This window comes from Ixodes scapularis, unplaced genomic scaffold (assembly GCF_016920785.2).
Source record: "Ixodes scapularis isolate PalLabHiFi unplaced genomic scaffold, ASM1692078v2 PGA_scaffold7__128_contigs__length_106722199, whole genome shotgun sequence".
In the NCBI taxonomy this organism is placed as follows: domain Eukaryota; kingdom Metazoa; phylum Arthropoda; class Arachnida; order Ixodida; family Ixodidae; genus Ixodes; species Ixodes scapularis.
The window spans coordinates 73145637-73162785 of NW_024609882.1; the positions used below are offsets into that span (position 1 = coordinate 73145637).

The window sequence follows — 17149 nt, forward strand, 5'->3', positions numbered from 1 at the left end:
GACGCCTAAAAAAATTAAAAAGAATGTTGAGACCTGTTTTTGTAAGGCCCGATAAAACTCGACGATTTTCCGTCCAGTCGGGGGTTATGACCGAGCACCCAAACCTGTCCAATCCAATCAGGGTATAGCTAAAATCTCTTTGGGTACATGCCCCACCAACGTACTTTCAACCAATCGGACAGGCGAAACTACCTTCGCCAGGAGGCCAAAAGGTCAGCTCCCAAGGACAGGCCCCATGGCTAGAACCAAAACTTTAAGACACGAGCTCTGGTGTGTTTATGGTCGGAGAAAATAAAACGACTCCGATGATTCTAGTGATAATCGCCAGGACGTGCCTCACGGGGTCGACCCTCCATCATAGTGTCGACATTAATTAAGTTAAAACCAATAGATAAAAGGCGAACTTGCCAGACACAACGCATGTGGGTCTGGCAAACACAAACGCCGCGAAAGATCACACCATATTCTAAGAACACAGGGACCTCCCCTGGGGGTTCTCCCGATGCTTTGTCTATGTCTGTGTGTAAACCTCTGTTGCGCTCGGGACCCCCGCAGCCAGCCCCCCACAATTATTGGAACATGATCCGCGGTCTCCGCCGGTGTAGCCTGCGCCCAGGACTCGAGTCCGCGGTACGTCGTCCAGTTTACGAAACGGCCTGCCCGTTTACAAGTACACTTAGGACTTATGCTGACTATGTATAGGCTTGTGAGCCTGAATGCAACAGCCCTCACGATAGGGGGAAGACAGGAGGGCAACGACCCGCCGCGGGAAAGACGCAACCCTTGTCGTGGTGTAAAAACTCTAGGTTCAGCACGTATCGGCACGTTAAACAAATTTTTTGAAGGAAACGCCGTCTCTGCGGCGCTCAAAAATGCGACCACCTCTACATGTCTCCTCCAAGACTGCGCCAGGACGTCTTGGACTGTGTAGCTGTTAAAAAAACGGAGTGGTCGCATAAACAAATATTAAATTAAACTTCAAAGTAAAACCGAACTTTCGTAAACCGCTACAAAATATTCCACGAAAGCCGCTTTAAACAGTACAGAAAACGAGGGATCAGTGTAACTAGGGCTCACCACGATCATTGTCATGTCTTCAACCAGAAAAAAACATTTGCTGAACACAATATACTTACATGTACAACTTGTAAAGATAAAAATGCACGCAATCGTATGCGGCAACAAAAACAAACTGACGAGTATGGTGAGAACAACACAAATACCACAATCGTGACAACTTTTCCGCAGTCTCTCACAATTTCAAAATGCCAAGACGAACGGAGGCCACTGAAGGGTTTCACCTGGCGGAATGTCCCAAACGTTTTACACACATATACACAACCCGACGGTTCAAGGGGACAAGAGAGGATACTCCTTTCGTCTGTCACCGCTGGGGGACACCCTATGTCTAAGGCGGAAAATACTCTCCCGGGTTCCCCGCGTGGTTCTCGCAACAGGAGACGGTCATAGCCACGGCGGATGTTTTCGACCCTGCGATCGCGGTGCGCCCGACAAAACAGCACAAAGACCACGAAAGAAAGAGCAGTCTCGCGTTGGTTCGTGCCAATGCCGACGCGAGCCCCAAGAGGTTTTGGCCCCATCAGCACCACACCGACCACGACGCGGAAAAGAGCGTTGATCATTCCAGTCTCCTTGGGGTCGTTCAACATCCGTCCGACCGCGCTCGCGTTTTATGCACCATTTACACAGAAAGCAGCGTCCAGTGACAAAATTTCGTTCAAATTGTAGCCTCGGGTGTAGCTAAATTTTATACGTGGGGCGTACATTAGAGACAAGTGTCGCGTGAGCGTTTGGCTGGGAATCGTGCTTACTCAGTTATGACACGACTCTCAGACCAACGCTAAAACAGCACTCGCGTTCAATCTCTGCCCCCTCGCTGGCCTTCAGCAAGTGACGTAAAAAATCCAGAGGTATCGGCCTTGCTAAGCCGGAGCTGTTGTACAGAAGCGTCGCTACCGACGCGGGCGTGGGCACGATCTCTCCCATAGTGCAAAGAACACGTTTCCGTATAACGTCTATGTAAGGGCCGTGATAACACCTACTTTTACTAGTTGTGCATTCAACACGCGTGACCGAGCCTATTTTAGCGGAAGCATGTAACTCCTTAATGCTCAATACGCCGCCACACTACTAAATTGTATCCTCTTTAGAAACTGAAGGGAAATGTAAATCGGTGCAACAAACATCATCATTAATGTAAAATGTGCATAGAGAATCCTTCCTATAGAAACTTCAACTGAAACACTTGGACGATGGACACTAACTTAGGCGTGTGGGTATGGTAGCGCTAATCGAAATCAATGCGGCATTTAGTGCGTTCGCTGGGCAAAGAGAAACCGCACAATGAAGGCCGCCGTTGCACTTAGAGGTTCTTGAAGGGTGAACACTACTCGATTAAAACTACTTCTATCAGACCCATGTAAAATTTAAAGAAACGATATAAAGTAGAAAAAACGAATATAACCCTATGATTATAGTTCATTATGATGCAAAACACTCACTACACATATAACATTTTTCTTTGTGCATCCCGATCAAGGTTATTTCAATTGAGCTTGGTTAACACATATAGTAGATTCCAAATATAGTGCGAATAAAGTGTTTCAACGCTTAAACACCACTTTCCGTGAGCTGTACAGTACTTTTAGTTCGAACGCAATTATGCCATGTACCAGTAAAATTTAAGCTATCTATAATGCCTTGAGGATGATCCCAGAATATATACAAACTGCCATTTGTTTTGGTGTTTAATTAGTGCACTAGTACAGCACAAAAGACAAGCATAATTTCCAAGCGTCGCCTAAGAATACCGACGATTCCAGCAAAGAAACAATACCCAAACGGTCATCGACACATGGAGAAGCATCTATAGAAAAGCTCCCTATAATCCTCAGTCTAACAGACAATGTTTCGCAATGGAACTGAGCTAATTTGTTTAAGCGAAACTTCGGCTTTCAGAATGACGCTTTGATAAAGCTCATCCTCAATAAAGAGTACTTTTGAAGTTCTAAGAACGAAATTGTCAGAAATAATTGTTGGGTTTCTAAGCAAGAGTCGTTTACGAGCTTGAGATTTTCAATTTCCGCAAAAAGGTTCACCTGGATACATTTCATAAATTAGAAATTACCGTTGTGGCAGATATGCTCCAAGTGATGTTACCTTGTGAGGACAGAAAAAAATCAAGGGCTAACAAAATAAAATAGAACATTAAAACACGCCAAATGTGCAGTTTTCCGGCTCGCTAATCCAATACTTAGAATGCACATCACAACTGCCATCGGTGTTCATGTCCTCACAACTTGACATTCTCGTAAGTTCCAGAACATTGTCGTCTGATCGAGTTTACGAATGTTCTACGCGCCGAATTTTCAACGGTCCGGAGTCAATCTCGCCCCAGCGCTCGATCCTGCTGTTTCGACGAAATCAACGCCTGCGACGCTAGCCTTTCTCTATTTTGTTTTGGGCACAAGTTCGCTTCTATAAACGTTTAGTTTCTTCGGTTATTCGCCGCCTCGTCATTTGTCATTCGTGACAATATCCTGCTCCTTGTAGTTGAACTGCATAAAATAGCCCTCTGATACTTTTTTCTTTCCGTGTGTGTTGTTGCGTGCTAATAAACCATTCTGGTAACCCAGATTTGCACAGCTGTATTATTGTTGTCACTGACGTCCATACAAATTACGCAATGCGGAAGTATCTTCAAAAGTAGTTGAATTACATTTCTAAGTATTTGTGTTCTACTCAAGATACTTAACAGTGAACGTAACTTGAATAGTATTTCAAATACTTTATGAAGCAGGCAGTTACTAACTTAACTTAAATATTTTTATCGAGTATTTTGGCAAACAATGCTTTAGACGTATCAGGGGAGTGTGATGTTTTCCAAAAGAGCGCCATTGCGGATGCTCAGAAATCCTGCCACGTCCAATAGACAAAGATGGCAGAGCGGAGAAGGCGATTGCTTAGACTGCCTATAGCACTCTTCCAAACTTTTACTGAGTATGTACTTTAACTACAACCAAGATATTCCAGTGTTTATGCCCCAGAAATAATGATAATCTATTAAGTGCCGCTGACGTGAACTTCCACATGTGAATGACATTGCTATCTGCTACAATAGATAAGAACTGCAGAAGACCTGCACACCCACGCAAAACAACCCTCCACTCAGTGCTGGAAGTGCCCGCGCGTAATAGGCATAAGAGAAAACAGCGTTGTTGCGTGCACCAAGAATGAAATAAAATTGCACTGCCTGTTGCTTTTCCTCTTCTTGACGTCGGACAAACGATGTGTTTGTGCAGATTGGTTTGGTAGCGACATATCCCCTCAGAAATGGGGGAGCCGAGCCCCTCCTACAAATTTTTTGCTATAACAGCGTATGCATTCCTACTTTCCAAAACATTGTGAGGTTAAGAAGAACCCTTGCATCGGCGCAAATATTAAAGGATGAACACGGTTCGGCTGTGCGTTAACGAGCACTACATTTCGCTCTAATGGCGAGTGTAGCAGAAACAACAAAAGCGAGCTCTGGGTTTTAAGCATCACCTTCAATCACATGTAATCTTGCAGTGCAAGCAATGTTCGAGGCAACATATGCTCGTAAGGTGAAAGAAATTATATATTCAATTTTTTGGGACGTTAAGAGTCTTCTGAGCACGCGCTTGGAGGTTCTGGAACATTGCACTCAAAAAACGGGAATGGCACGACCATTTTTTCACAGTGTGGTACAGTCTTCGGTTGTTAATGCGCCATCGTTACAGTAATCGCATCCTTGCTCTCAGATCGGAGCGCATAAAGCAAAGGAGGCATAATGTACTGCATGCATGTGCCTGCAAAAACGACATCCGCGACCATCACGCGAATGAATAAATAAATGGGAACCAGGAAAAGAACAACCATACCGAAATCGTCGCCGCGATCGGAACAAAGGGCGTATGTATATTATGGTTGTAACTTCTTTTTTTAATAATTGCTGTCATTTTTGTTAAGAAATGGTGTTCTCCACCATACTTCTGCAAGCGCCGACAGTTGTTTTGAAACTGGGTTTGTTCAGTTCGTGGCGATAAAATATTAACGTTAGTTTCTTTGCCGCGCAATATACTCATGCACTAAAGGGTTTTCCAAGCAAACTTGGTCTTAAGTTCTAGAATTAGTTTTATTGGCCAAGTTTTAAGTCCGGAAAACAAATTAGAAGGTTGAGGGAAAGGGAATTCGGAGAAAGTAAAATACTTGTAAAAAGTTTCTGACAAAGGGAAAAAAAAGTTATTTGTTTTTGTGCGGAGGATTCGATTTCTGCCCCTTACGTTTCACTTTCTTGAAGTCAGTCTCGCCCCAGCGTCCGATCCTGCTGTTTCGCTGCCATCGACGCCTGCGATGCTCACCTTTTTCTCCATTTTGTTTTGGGCACAAGCTCACCCCATTCAACACTTAGATTGCTTAAGTTTTCAACGCCCCCTCAACTGTCATTTGTGACAATATCTGTCCCACGTGATTGGCTTCTCCGCACCAGCAGTTTATAGGAAAGATAAAAATTTGTTGTTCGAGTAAAATAGAAGAGCAGCTGACTACCAAAATGGCCTTGAACCAATCACCTGATCAGAAAAATGTTTCAGGTTAAATATCTTTAAATGTACACTTCATCAACAAAACATTCTAGTCCCATATATTCGCACATATTTTCGAGTGGTGCACACGCGTATACTTTGAAGGCAATATCCCTTATAGGGCTACCACACCGTAAGATTGTATGCCTTAGACAGCACACGACAAAAAGAAAATGTATGGCAAGGTGTATAAATCCTGTTGCAACAAAAATCAAACGCAGGACCAAAAAGTTCCGTGCCCGACGATCTATCGCAGTTACAAGGGGATAGTTCAGTACCAAGATGATGCTTTGCTATGCCAAAGCCGGAAAAGTGAAACTGGTGGACGGCTAACTATGCAATCAGGCGAGTGGCGATATTATCTATGATCATGCAAGGTAACTCGATCTCACTTAAATCATACAAGTGTCACGATGTAATCAAATATACGATACAAATTAAAAACGGGTAAAAACCTAACCACAAAGGCCACAAGGTACCAGAGAAGAATATATTCCGGGTACTAAATCGACCTTAACATTAAGATCAACGTAAATTAAGCAAAAAATTTTATAAAGAGGCAGTAGCCATGTATAGACCAGCACCGCGAATGCATTTGAGTATATCCCTTTTGAAACATGCAGGTTACGTCAGCGGGAATCAGCTGCGCGCATCGAGAGCAGGCGCCGTGGCGTGATCTGGAGCAGGTTGCATAAGCACACAATATTACATAGTGTTCGATTTTATTTCTAGGATTTTTTTTTATTGAAAAAGGGGTTAGAGCCAGACGAGTGCCGCCTTCAACATATTGTTGTTAGGCTCGGCGGACATTAAACGAGGGGAGAATCGGCAGGGTAAGCTTTCTGATTAACAAAAGTCTGTTTATTAACTTTTTTAATATTATATTTAGAGGTCATGTTGCACTTGCAGCATTGAGGGCAATTACCTACTATTGAGGCCAAACTAACGTATAAAATGAGCAAAAAAGCATTCTTCCCTTTTTTATCACGATTTGAAAATCTTCTTTAAGAAGAGTGCCGCAAGCCCTGCACACAATGACGCTTAGAAGAGTGGCCCAGCGGTTTCAGACACGTCGTCTCCTTTGTCGTCGACGCATCTACAAAGGACACTCTGTCTAAATAGTGTTGGCGTGTTTAAAACGACGTTGTTACCCTTCCAAGCGTCATTGTGGGCAGGACCGACGCACCACTCTTTTCGAGCTCAATTTTTAAAACGAGCGAAAAAACGCGAAGCCTGAACGAATAATATCTCAAACACAAATACTTCTTTACAAAAGCTTTAAAATATTATGCCATTTAATAGGGAGTGCCGTCAATACTTCTATTAAAATATGACCCTGATGATTATGATTATTATTATGATTATCCCCTTATCTAATGTCCTTCGACCTTGATAGATACACGATAAATGCGGCACTTGCCTAAATCTCAACCCTTTTTTTAAAGTTTTAAGTGTGTTTGAAATAAAACCAAACACCCTGAATGTTTGTATAGTGGCCGGACTTACCATACAGGGGCAAGTTCGAAGTTGTGTTATGTTTCAGAAAATATATTCTCAAAAACTACATCGCAGGTACTACCCGCAATAGTAAGAAAGGAATAAGGCACAGCTGAACCAAAATTAAAAGCAATACTGGTACCCTACTTTAGCCTAATAGCCTGTTATTTATTTAATGAATGTGTATCTGAGAAGTAATTGAAGCACAATGAATATTACAGATTAATATGCAGTCATTATCCCTGTTTCTGCTCTTTTTTTTTATGCAATTATTTCGATGCTTTGAAACATCTGCTCTAAATTCCCAGATGAACGCTACCCAATGGCAAAGAAACAAAATGGAACAATGAAGGGAGCCACCTGTCGGGAAAGGACTTTGATTCTGGACTATACAGCAGTTGATTCATTTTTTGGTGAGCCTGTTGTGGATTGCAAAAGACCACTGGTAGTGCAAGGAAGAAAAAAAGGAAGATCCGAGATCGGCAGAGGCACGAGAGGAACGGGTCGGTGGTGAGAGACGGAGCTCGGCTGTTCAGCTGCATGATCAGTGCTTCCCTTGACTGTATTGTACATATGTAAATATCTCGCTCAGTAAATAAGTGCTTTGTTCCCGCTGAACGGTCTTGAACGACGTATTACGCTAAAAACACAACAGAGCCCTTAAGATACAGAATAGAAACAGCTATTATTATATTTTGATTTTTTAAACATTTTTATTGCAATAAATCGATTAGTTCTGGGGTACGTATTTAGTTTAGTTCTCGCTAAAACGGAAAAACTAAGAAAACGATCAAAACGGATCTCGGGAAAGGGTTGTCTCAATATTGTATTTTTTATGCGTCCCGCATGCGTGTGCGGACTCTTGTAATTAGTCTCGGCTTGTTCCTTTGAAGTATCCCGAAGCTCATAAATTCCCTCGGAGGTAAGTGAAGTTGGATTATAAAGATTAGCTCCCTTTGGCGAAAAGGGACCCCAGAAGGGATTAGACGCACCCCCAAAACGGTACAACTAAGAAGACAAGACAGAAGCATCTTCTGCCAAAAACGAAAAGATAAAAAGAGCTGTTAAAGAGAATAAAAGCGCTCAGAGGTTAAGAGAGATTAAAAGAAGCGATAATGGCAGTCTCTTAGCCTGATCGACTTCTCGGCTTGCCGGTTTTCGTTCTGAGCGAGGCGCCAACACTGCTGCAATGAAGCAGGATGAATGAATGAACGTTTCTAAACTCTTATGATTGGGGGGCGGCTTGCGCCACCTAGCTTTTATGTTTCAATTAACTTTTTATTACATGAATTAACAACAATTAACATTTTTTCGAGTAACGAGAGCTGTCTCTGTGTGTGTGGGGGGGGGGGGGAAGAGGGAGGGGAGGAAGGGTTGCCTACGAACTGCAAATGGAGCGCAGCCAAACGTTCCTCCCCCCGTAAGAACACATTTCCGTCATGCCCTTCCGAAGCTCAAGAATTATCGTAATAAAAAAAAAAAAAAAGAAGACATAAGCGCTGACAATATTGGTCGTGCGGGACGTAGCCCTCAGATAATAGAAACTGCAGGAATCAATTTTCAGGAACGAGGCTGTACATATGCGCAGAGACTTGCAGGAAAAACGATCACTGAGGCGGCTTATGAGATACCTGAAGTGGCATTTTACTGATTTAGAGCTACGCCGAGTTATGCCAACATTTTCAGCCAAGGCTGTATATATGTTACTATTATAAGCTATTAATAGATAGCAAGCTTTTTTTTGTGAAAGGGAGGGGGGGAGTGACATTAAATACTTAAAAGCGTTGAATTTGTGACAAAATGTATCGTAAAGTGTTCACTGTTCATGTGTGGAAAGCTAGTTCCGCCGAGGCAGACCTAGCTTTCACCACGTGGCCGCTTTAGTTAGGGACACTTAAAAAATAAGTAGGTTTTACTCACTAAATAAAACGTGTAATGCATTCAAGAGAATACATACCGCGTTTTTTTTTTTTCAAACTAATTGCTCACGACATGAAATGTTTAATTGTCTTAAAACGATCACAAATGGAGCACATTATATAAAACAACTGTCATAAAATGAATGTTCGAAATGTTTGTCCCAATTCAAACGTTTGTTCTAATACCCATTTAAATGAATATTATCCAGTGTGCCAAACATCTTGATGGCATAAACCCAATCCAACACTGTTAACATGTGGGCCAACCATTGTCTCCAGTAGCCCAACCGGCCAACGTCCCAGACGCCTCCAGGGGGAACAGTCTCGCCAAAGAAGCTTTTCATTCCCCATTCTCGGTCGTTTCACTTCCTCGTGGGAACACGAGATGCCTTGGAAACCCCGAATTTAACTTTTCGACCCTCTGTCATCCCTAAACGCCCTTCGATTTCCCCACTGTTTTTTGCCAAAAAAGATTCCCAATCATACAGAGAGCTCACCCCGCTTCTAGCCGGGAGAAGTGTAGACGAAGGTTAGGTTCAGATATTCACACAGTCGTCTTTCCCACCGTTCCGGCGCGAGAAGCTGGCTGCGTTCCCGCCGAGGGAGAGGGATTTAGGACCGGTTTCTGACCCAAAGCGTGCTGCAGGACCCGAGGAGTGCCGAAAGACGACGTTCTATGTCTCCGGCGCTGACGGGAGACCGAAGACGCCGGAGTCCCGCCCCAACGGGAGAAGACCAATTTAAAGGTAGGAAATTTTCGCTCAATCTGGCGGATTCTCAAAAGTTGGGTGACCACGTGCACGGTCGCGGGAAGAGGGGATTGACCGTACCCTGCCCCAATGACGAAGCCAACGAGGCTATTTTCAGGAAAGAGAGGGACGACGCGCGCGTGGTGTGACGTTTACGGCTCTTGAACAACGGGCATAAAGAAATTTGGATTTACCGCTGAGCTGCTGCTCGAAATGATGAGACCATATCGGCTTCTTTACAATAGACGTAAATTTGATTTTAAGGGGGAACTACCAGAAAAGAAAATACGCTGCTCGATCATCTGGAAGGAAATGTGGCGTAATGAGTGATTGATGTGAAACGTGCTCGCAGTGGGTCTTGTCGTTTTTGTGATGAAAAGTAAGGACCAATAAAATGTTTTAAAACATGCAAGGCAGTTATTGCTGACCGAAACGTAAACAAACGTGAGCTAAAAAAAAGAAAGCTCTTGTGCCAGCGCCCGTCCGCTAGATTTGGTGATAGGTGCCACCACAAAGATGGGGTGGTCTAGGGAAATGTGAAATTCCAGACGAAACTAATGGGTTATACCGGTTATACAGCCCAACGGGGTACAAAAGTTTGACGCAGAATTTAAAAGGAATGGGCAGAAAGGTTTCTAGGCTAGATAGCGCACACTACCCCCCAATAAAGAGGGCACAGCTAACAGCACTCATCGGTCTATGTTCCCAGCGCCAGCAGCACCGTCGCCACTGGTTCGAACACTCCACCGTTCCCGTATTGTCCCGATTTCGGCACAGCGCCGACGGCGCTTACGCCGGGACGAGGCAAGACACCGGCTGTTTGAATGGGGCTTTCACGAGAACTTTGGCACATTCGCGCAGTGCAAACGACTCATGGGAATTATAAAACTAATGCTGAAAATTCGTCATAGTTGTGACAGCACAATGTACGCGGGAAAACAAGAAAATTTTGACAGAGTTACACGGACATAAAGCAAGGGACTAAGCATGGTGGCCAATGACGACAATGTTAAACGAACAGTGTGGCAAGAGGACCCGCGTTATGCGATGCCGTTTCTATCGTTCTTTCTGGTATCTTCGTTTGCGCATTTGGAGCGCGTCGCGGCGCAGTTTGCTAACTCCCACTTATTTTTTTGCGCCGCTAGCAGAGCGTCTGCTGGACGCGGGCCGCGGGCCAGACTTCATTGGAACGACCGCGGCCGGCCGCGGACCAATCGGAAGGGTTTCACGGGCCGGGGTTTGGAAACTTCTGAACAAAAACAATCACGTACAGTGATACGCGCAGCGAACCTGCAGATTTTTGGCGTGTGATTGATACCAAACACGCAACAGACATGGCCTCCTATATACTGACAAAGCCTGGCAGATCGCAAACGTGGAGCGGCAGACAACATATCAGAGAAGAACACACACAACTGGCGCCCCGCTGCAGCGAGACGCCTAAACACACTCCCCCCAAGCGAAAAAGTGTGTTTCGGGTCCTCGCCGCTGCAAACGTTCTCCTCTGACGTCCAGGTTCCCCGAGCAATGGCTCTTTAATGATCTGAACCAGACTTGTGCCTATCTCAAGTAATCTACTCAAGATACTGTATTTCAAATACTCTTTGAGGTATCTTGGTATCTTGCAAATACTTTTGGTGTAGAGTATTTGATACTCTGTTTTAATTACGCTTCTGAGTATTTTGTACTCATTATCTCGAATACGTTTTGACATTCCGCCATTTTCCCACTTTTTCGGTATGAAGTGGCGTGGGCGTGGCACGAGTAAACGTGAACAATCTTTGGAGCAACCAAATCCTGTTGCTATCGCTAATTAGCTACGGTTACTTTGATAGAGCTCGTGAAAACATCGCTTTTTTGCCGATTTTGATTCATATTTCAGGCCGAAGTTCTTACAATGAAGGTTTTCGCCTCGGCCTTTCCAAAGGCGCCTTTTGTTTCCTAGAGTTTCCCCCAAAAAAATCCTCAAACAAAAGGGGTGGTTTTACGGAAGTAAAGATTGCCACACTCAGGCGCGATACCGACGGGAAACGACCTACGACAACAATGAAGACTTGAGTGTCAAAAAAAGTATAAATAGAAAAAAAATGATAGGTGGACAAAAAAAAATTGTTTTGCCTGTTGTATAATTGACCCTGCTACGGCAAAGCGTAACGGTTTTCTGTTGTTTATTTTCTTATCGTGGTCAGCTCGTCACTTATTGCTGTCGCGAACACTGTATGTAAGCGAGCATTGATAAGCAGAGAACAGGACAGGAAACGGACCACGAGCAGGATGACCTCCCAAAATGCCAACAAAGCGTCCCCAAACGCTGAGTGCCCTAGTGAACGACACCTACTTGAAGAAGGTGGGACCACTCCCGTGGCTATTGTGTAGCTTCTCTTTGTTATCTATTCACTCATTTGCGTATCCCAAGTTCGCTTATGATTGTAGTTAAACGATCCGTCTAAGGTGCGCCACAGGACCTGATATTCAGTGATGACACTATTGGCGAGGGGCTCTGACCCGTTTGTTGACCCCACACCTCGGTGTATACCAAACACAAGGCCTTTGCATATGCCCACAGACCTTGTGCGCATGTTCATGTCATCTTTTTAATAGAGCGCGGGGCACAGTGTAATTTAAAAATACTAACAATGAATGAAGAGACGTTAAGTGCCAGATCTCTCCCGAAAGCAGTCGTCAGAGGATGCGAGCTTGACCCACTTAGGCTTTTGTGCGGAGCTGGGCACCTTGCATGCTGCATTGTTCGTGCAGGCTGGAGTGGTAACAAAAAAGACCCTCTTCGCACTCGCCGGAAAACACAAACTCCGAATCCAGCCAAACGCTGACGCCGCGTTCGGTTATGTCAGCCGAGCGCTGAGTCATTGTATTTGTTGTCCCCATCCGTGTAATCTTAAAGTTAACCACTTGGGGCGCCACGGTCTGATCTCCTCCCCTTGTTGTCTCAGAATTGTTTTGTAACATTTATCAGTGATATTGCCAGGCGTGTTGCCGAGCGAGCGCGTGGCCGAATGCTTACCGCGCTTGGCTCTCGCGTGGAGGCTCCGGGTTCGATGCCAGGGAGCGCATTCCTCTTTTATGTCATCTGTGAACTTGATATTCTCGTTACTGATCTAATTACGAATGTTCTACACGCCGAACATTCTAAGCCGAATGTTCCAGAAACGCACGCAGGTACAAAAGGTGCTCCGAGTAGCGGTCCTTAGTCACTTTCGCCCCAGTGCTCGATACTGCTGTTTCACCAACATCGACGCCTGCGACGCTAGCCTTTCTCTATTTTGTTTGGGTACAAATTTGCCTCATTAAACGTTGCGTTTATTCAGTTATTCGCCGCCTCATCATTTGTCATTCGTGACAATATCCTGCTCCTTATAGTTGGACTGCATAAAATAGCTCTACGATATTTTTTTCCCCGTTTTGTGTTGTTGCGTGTTAATAAACAATTCGGATAAACCAGGTTCGCGGAACCGTATAATTGTCGTTGTGTCTGACGTCGATAAAAATTACACAATGCGGAAGTATCTTCAAAAGTAATTGAAACACATTTCTAAGTATTTGTACTCTGCTCACGATACTTTACAGTGAAAGTAACTTGAGTAGTATTTTAAATACTTTATGAAGCAGGTGTTTAGTAACTTAACTTAAATACTTTTATCGACTATTTTGTGGAACACTGATCTGAACTAAAAGATCCTCGCGCTCCAAATCTGCGACCGGGCACTGTATAGCTCCGTATCGAACTGCCAGGCTTTGTGAGTCGACAGGAGGCTATGGCACCGAGAACAAACGAACGCCATGACGAGGCATATTTCGACGCCACTTGACTGACTCCATGAGATTGTTTGCGCGGCTGCGGTTGGCCTTAAAGTGAAATGGAGTATATATTACGATAGAGAGTAACGGGCGGTTTACAAACAAGCCCGCGTCTTCCCGCACCCGGTGTGGGCACCGTGCGCCGAAATCAGATTCTCGTGAGATGAAGCGTGTTCGCACGCACAGTGCCGACAGCAGCGCCACCGTAGTGGCGTGACGTCATATTACAGTATCTTATCAGGGTCAGTAACATATATCTTAAACGTTTACAAAATAAATCTTTTTGACTGTTACCCCAGATGCGATTCGCAAATCTTCCCAAATATATATCGCGCTGACTTGTATTGTTTTCTTTTTTTTGTGTTCAGTCTGTAATTTTACAAGTCGTCATAATTATCACTCATTAGCTATAGAGCGATGTTCTTAGCCCGGTAAAAACCCGATTTTGTAGATCTTTGTCAAACTGGTGTCTCAATTCCAGCAGACATTAACGATTACATTTCTCGTCAGATTTTCAAGAGCCACCCGTGCATGCGCTCGCTTGAAAGCTGGTCAAAACAGTAAAGATTAGCACGCTCTTGACAAACAAGCCCGGATTTACCCATGACATGTGTGGCGCATGCACTGAAAATGAATTTGAATGAAGAGAAGCGTCTGCTCTCGCGCATTTTCATAAAGCAGCGACAGCACAGCAGTGTGACATCAGGGCCCCGCGTTGTTGTACAGGATAGCGACAGCCCTTCGAAGTGCACGACGAGCGTACAAGTCCAGCCAACCGAGCAAAGGAAAACAAGGGATCGCAAAGTAAACGACGCGAGCCTCCGAAAACAGCGGCGATACATTAGCTGATCCGGTAACCCTGTTTTCGCCGAGGTATACCGTTCGAGCGTGTCGTGGGAATAATGGTACGGTTTGCGCCGCGAATGCTACAGGGATCGGGATCCACACTCCGGTGGTTTGCAGATGCATGGTCCGGACATCTCTTCTTTGCTTCAGATGGCGTTGTGCTTGTTTATCTTCGGCTTTCTATCGGCAAGGGGATGCTGTCGGTAGGCCGCTCGCATGGGTGTTCGCCGGGTCGTTATGGGGAGGGAGGAAACGCCGGTCTCTGGAATGGCGTCGGTATCGTTTCCGAACACGCGAGTCGAACGGAACGAGGCAAGACAAGTGCGTGCTCGTTGGGTTGCGGAAGGTGTTCGTGATCGTGCGTATTGTTTCTGCTCAGCTAAGCTTTTTTATACGCGTTAAATTCGAAAACAAGGGGCACAATTCATTCCAGTCGGACTCCACGGGCAATGACCGCTTACCCGATCCTGCGTTGTTTCCTGGGTGTTGCGTGTTGCTGTGGTTAGAATACACGCGATGTTTCGGTGGTTTCATGCATTATTCAAACATCCCTTCACCTTCACATTTCTTTATGCTACAGTGGGGTTGTTGCTGGCATCCTAAATCCATCTTTTTAAACACGCGAACACGCGAGTTTGCAGGTACGAAAGGCAAGCGACACAATATTAAGGTGCAAAACGTTCCAAAAACCGGGTGAATTCATGATTGAAAGGTTTACCCCGACTTAACATGACAAATTAATAACGAAAAGGTACAGACGTTTCGTCACCAATGCAGGTGGCATCTTTAGTGTATACTTACGCAAATGAGGTGAGGTCGACCAGTCTACTTATCACACACATTCCCGTAAACGTCCCGCAGGGGGCCACGTTTGGTGCTGCACACCGATGCGTCACGACCAATGAAGCAGGACTTGACGCATTTCCTTCGCCCCATCCTTGCTCTCGGACCAGCGCCGTCTCATTGTCCAGGTCGAAACTGTGTCCCGTCGTCCAGCAGTGTGTGACAAGTTCCGTAATGGACCGCGTGGTATGGGCGGCCTTGGCAACGTCTCTTTTGTGTTCTTTCAATCTCGTTGCCCTCTTTCTGCCTGTTTCGCCAATGTAAGTCGGATCGCAATCCCTGCACTTCACTTAGTATACCAACCCGCTCTGACCCTCCTCAGGGGTACGGTTCTTCGGTTTCGGGAAGTCATTCGCCAAGGGGTAATGTGGTTTAAAAACAGTTTGTACGCCCAGCGGCCGCGAACCTCTCCGTACAGCATTTGACACGCCCTGGACATAGGGAATAGATACAATAGATGTTGCCCGCACTCGGAACTCACTCCCCCTTCCCCTCTGCATTCACCTCTGCGTATCATTAACAATCGTCGTGGGATAATTGCGTCGCTCTAACCTACTAACCACATTTTCTACATTTTGCAATTGTAGCTGCTCGTTAAAGCACACTGCATCACAACGTGATATAAAAAGTTCTTACAACGGACCGTTTGTGCTCGGTCGGGTGATGCGAGTCAAAGGAAAAAAACGTTTCCAGCATCACACTACTTACGGTACATCGTCGTTTCCACACTGCCATTACTGCCATTGCTGCCATTTCCACACTGCAACCTAACCGACACACACCTTTTTGTAATTAATTTGTAATGTTAGGTGCTCACAATTATAAGCTTTGAGGAAAACATTTGTATTAGCGGTAGACGAGGTCAATGCTATACCATATTAGGTAATTTTCGTAGATGGTTTTCGCCGTCCCTCAACGCTTTCCGCAACCGGCTACGATACCCGAAATTCTACAGCCAAGGCCATCGGCGCGCAGGCGCAGTAGCAGCTTCATCCTTGCGGACTGCTTAGCGGAGGGTGAAACACGATCTAGGAAAACCACCTATTACACCCAACAGTAGCCAACGCTGCGATCGGAAGCAGCCAATTAAATAGCGTCCAAAGTAAATCGTGACGGCTCTCGTCGTCTTTGTGCGTTTGCAATCTTCCGCTAAACGAGTCACACACAGACGAAAGAACTGCTTCACGGTGCATTCACTGTGTGATTGGCTGTATCGGATTGCAGCGTTGTCTGCGGCCAGACGTGATGTGAAACGAAGGAAGACCACGTGGTTCACTAAGATGTAGAGGAGAGGTGAAGAAGTTTTTTTGTTCAGTGTCTTCCGCAGACTTAATTTTTTTGTTTAAATATAAAGGTAAAGTTTAATTCGTAGAACAGCTTCGGGTCTTAATGAGAGAGCCTAACCGACACTCATTGTACCGCCTCATAACTTAAACAATTATGCTAAAACAAATAGTCTTTAACTCTCTGAAGAAAAATCAATCGCGGGAAATCGGGTCAGAGTTCAAGGAATATTAACATCTTCGAATTCGCGCTGTTACGTTGCGCTTGCGCTTTCGGTGGCCATAGCACGGGCGGGCACATGGTTCTTTGGAACGACGTTTTTCCTACAACCTTCCGATTTTCCACTGCGAAACTTCTCCTCGATAAATTCAAAAAATGTTTTCTGAGTAGCCACGCTGTGTTCAAAATTGATGGTTATCTTAGATTCTACGAACATATAAAATTAGGGGAAAAGGCTATTTAATTTTTTTTCCTGAACGTTGTGTGTTTTATATAATGCAGTCTCTTTTAAATGATAACGGTACTCTGTTTATTCCTTCAACTTTTAACATAAAATTACGGGAAGCCGGTT

At 44.8% G+C, this 17149-nt stretch overlaps 1 protein-coding gene and 1 pseudogene across 1 annotated transcript in view; one reads left to right on the plus strand and one right to left on the minus strand.

Annotated features, from left to right (window-relative positions):
• Nucleotides 1-6300, plus strand: part of LOC115327357 — a 28798-nt pseudogene extending 22498 nt beyond the window's left edge.
• A 993-nt stretch (nucleotides 6301-7293) lies between these two features.
• The window catches only part of LOC115326046, a 54177-nt gene continuing 44321 nt past the window's right edge, over nucleotides 7294-17149 (minus strand). The window contains exon 6 of the mRNA XM_042286274.1: nucleotides 7294-7308. Coding sequence (XP_042142208.1) covers nucleotides 7294-7308 — 15 coding nt within the window. The remainder of the gene's footprint in view (nucleotides 7309-17149) is intronic.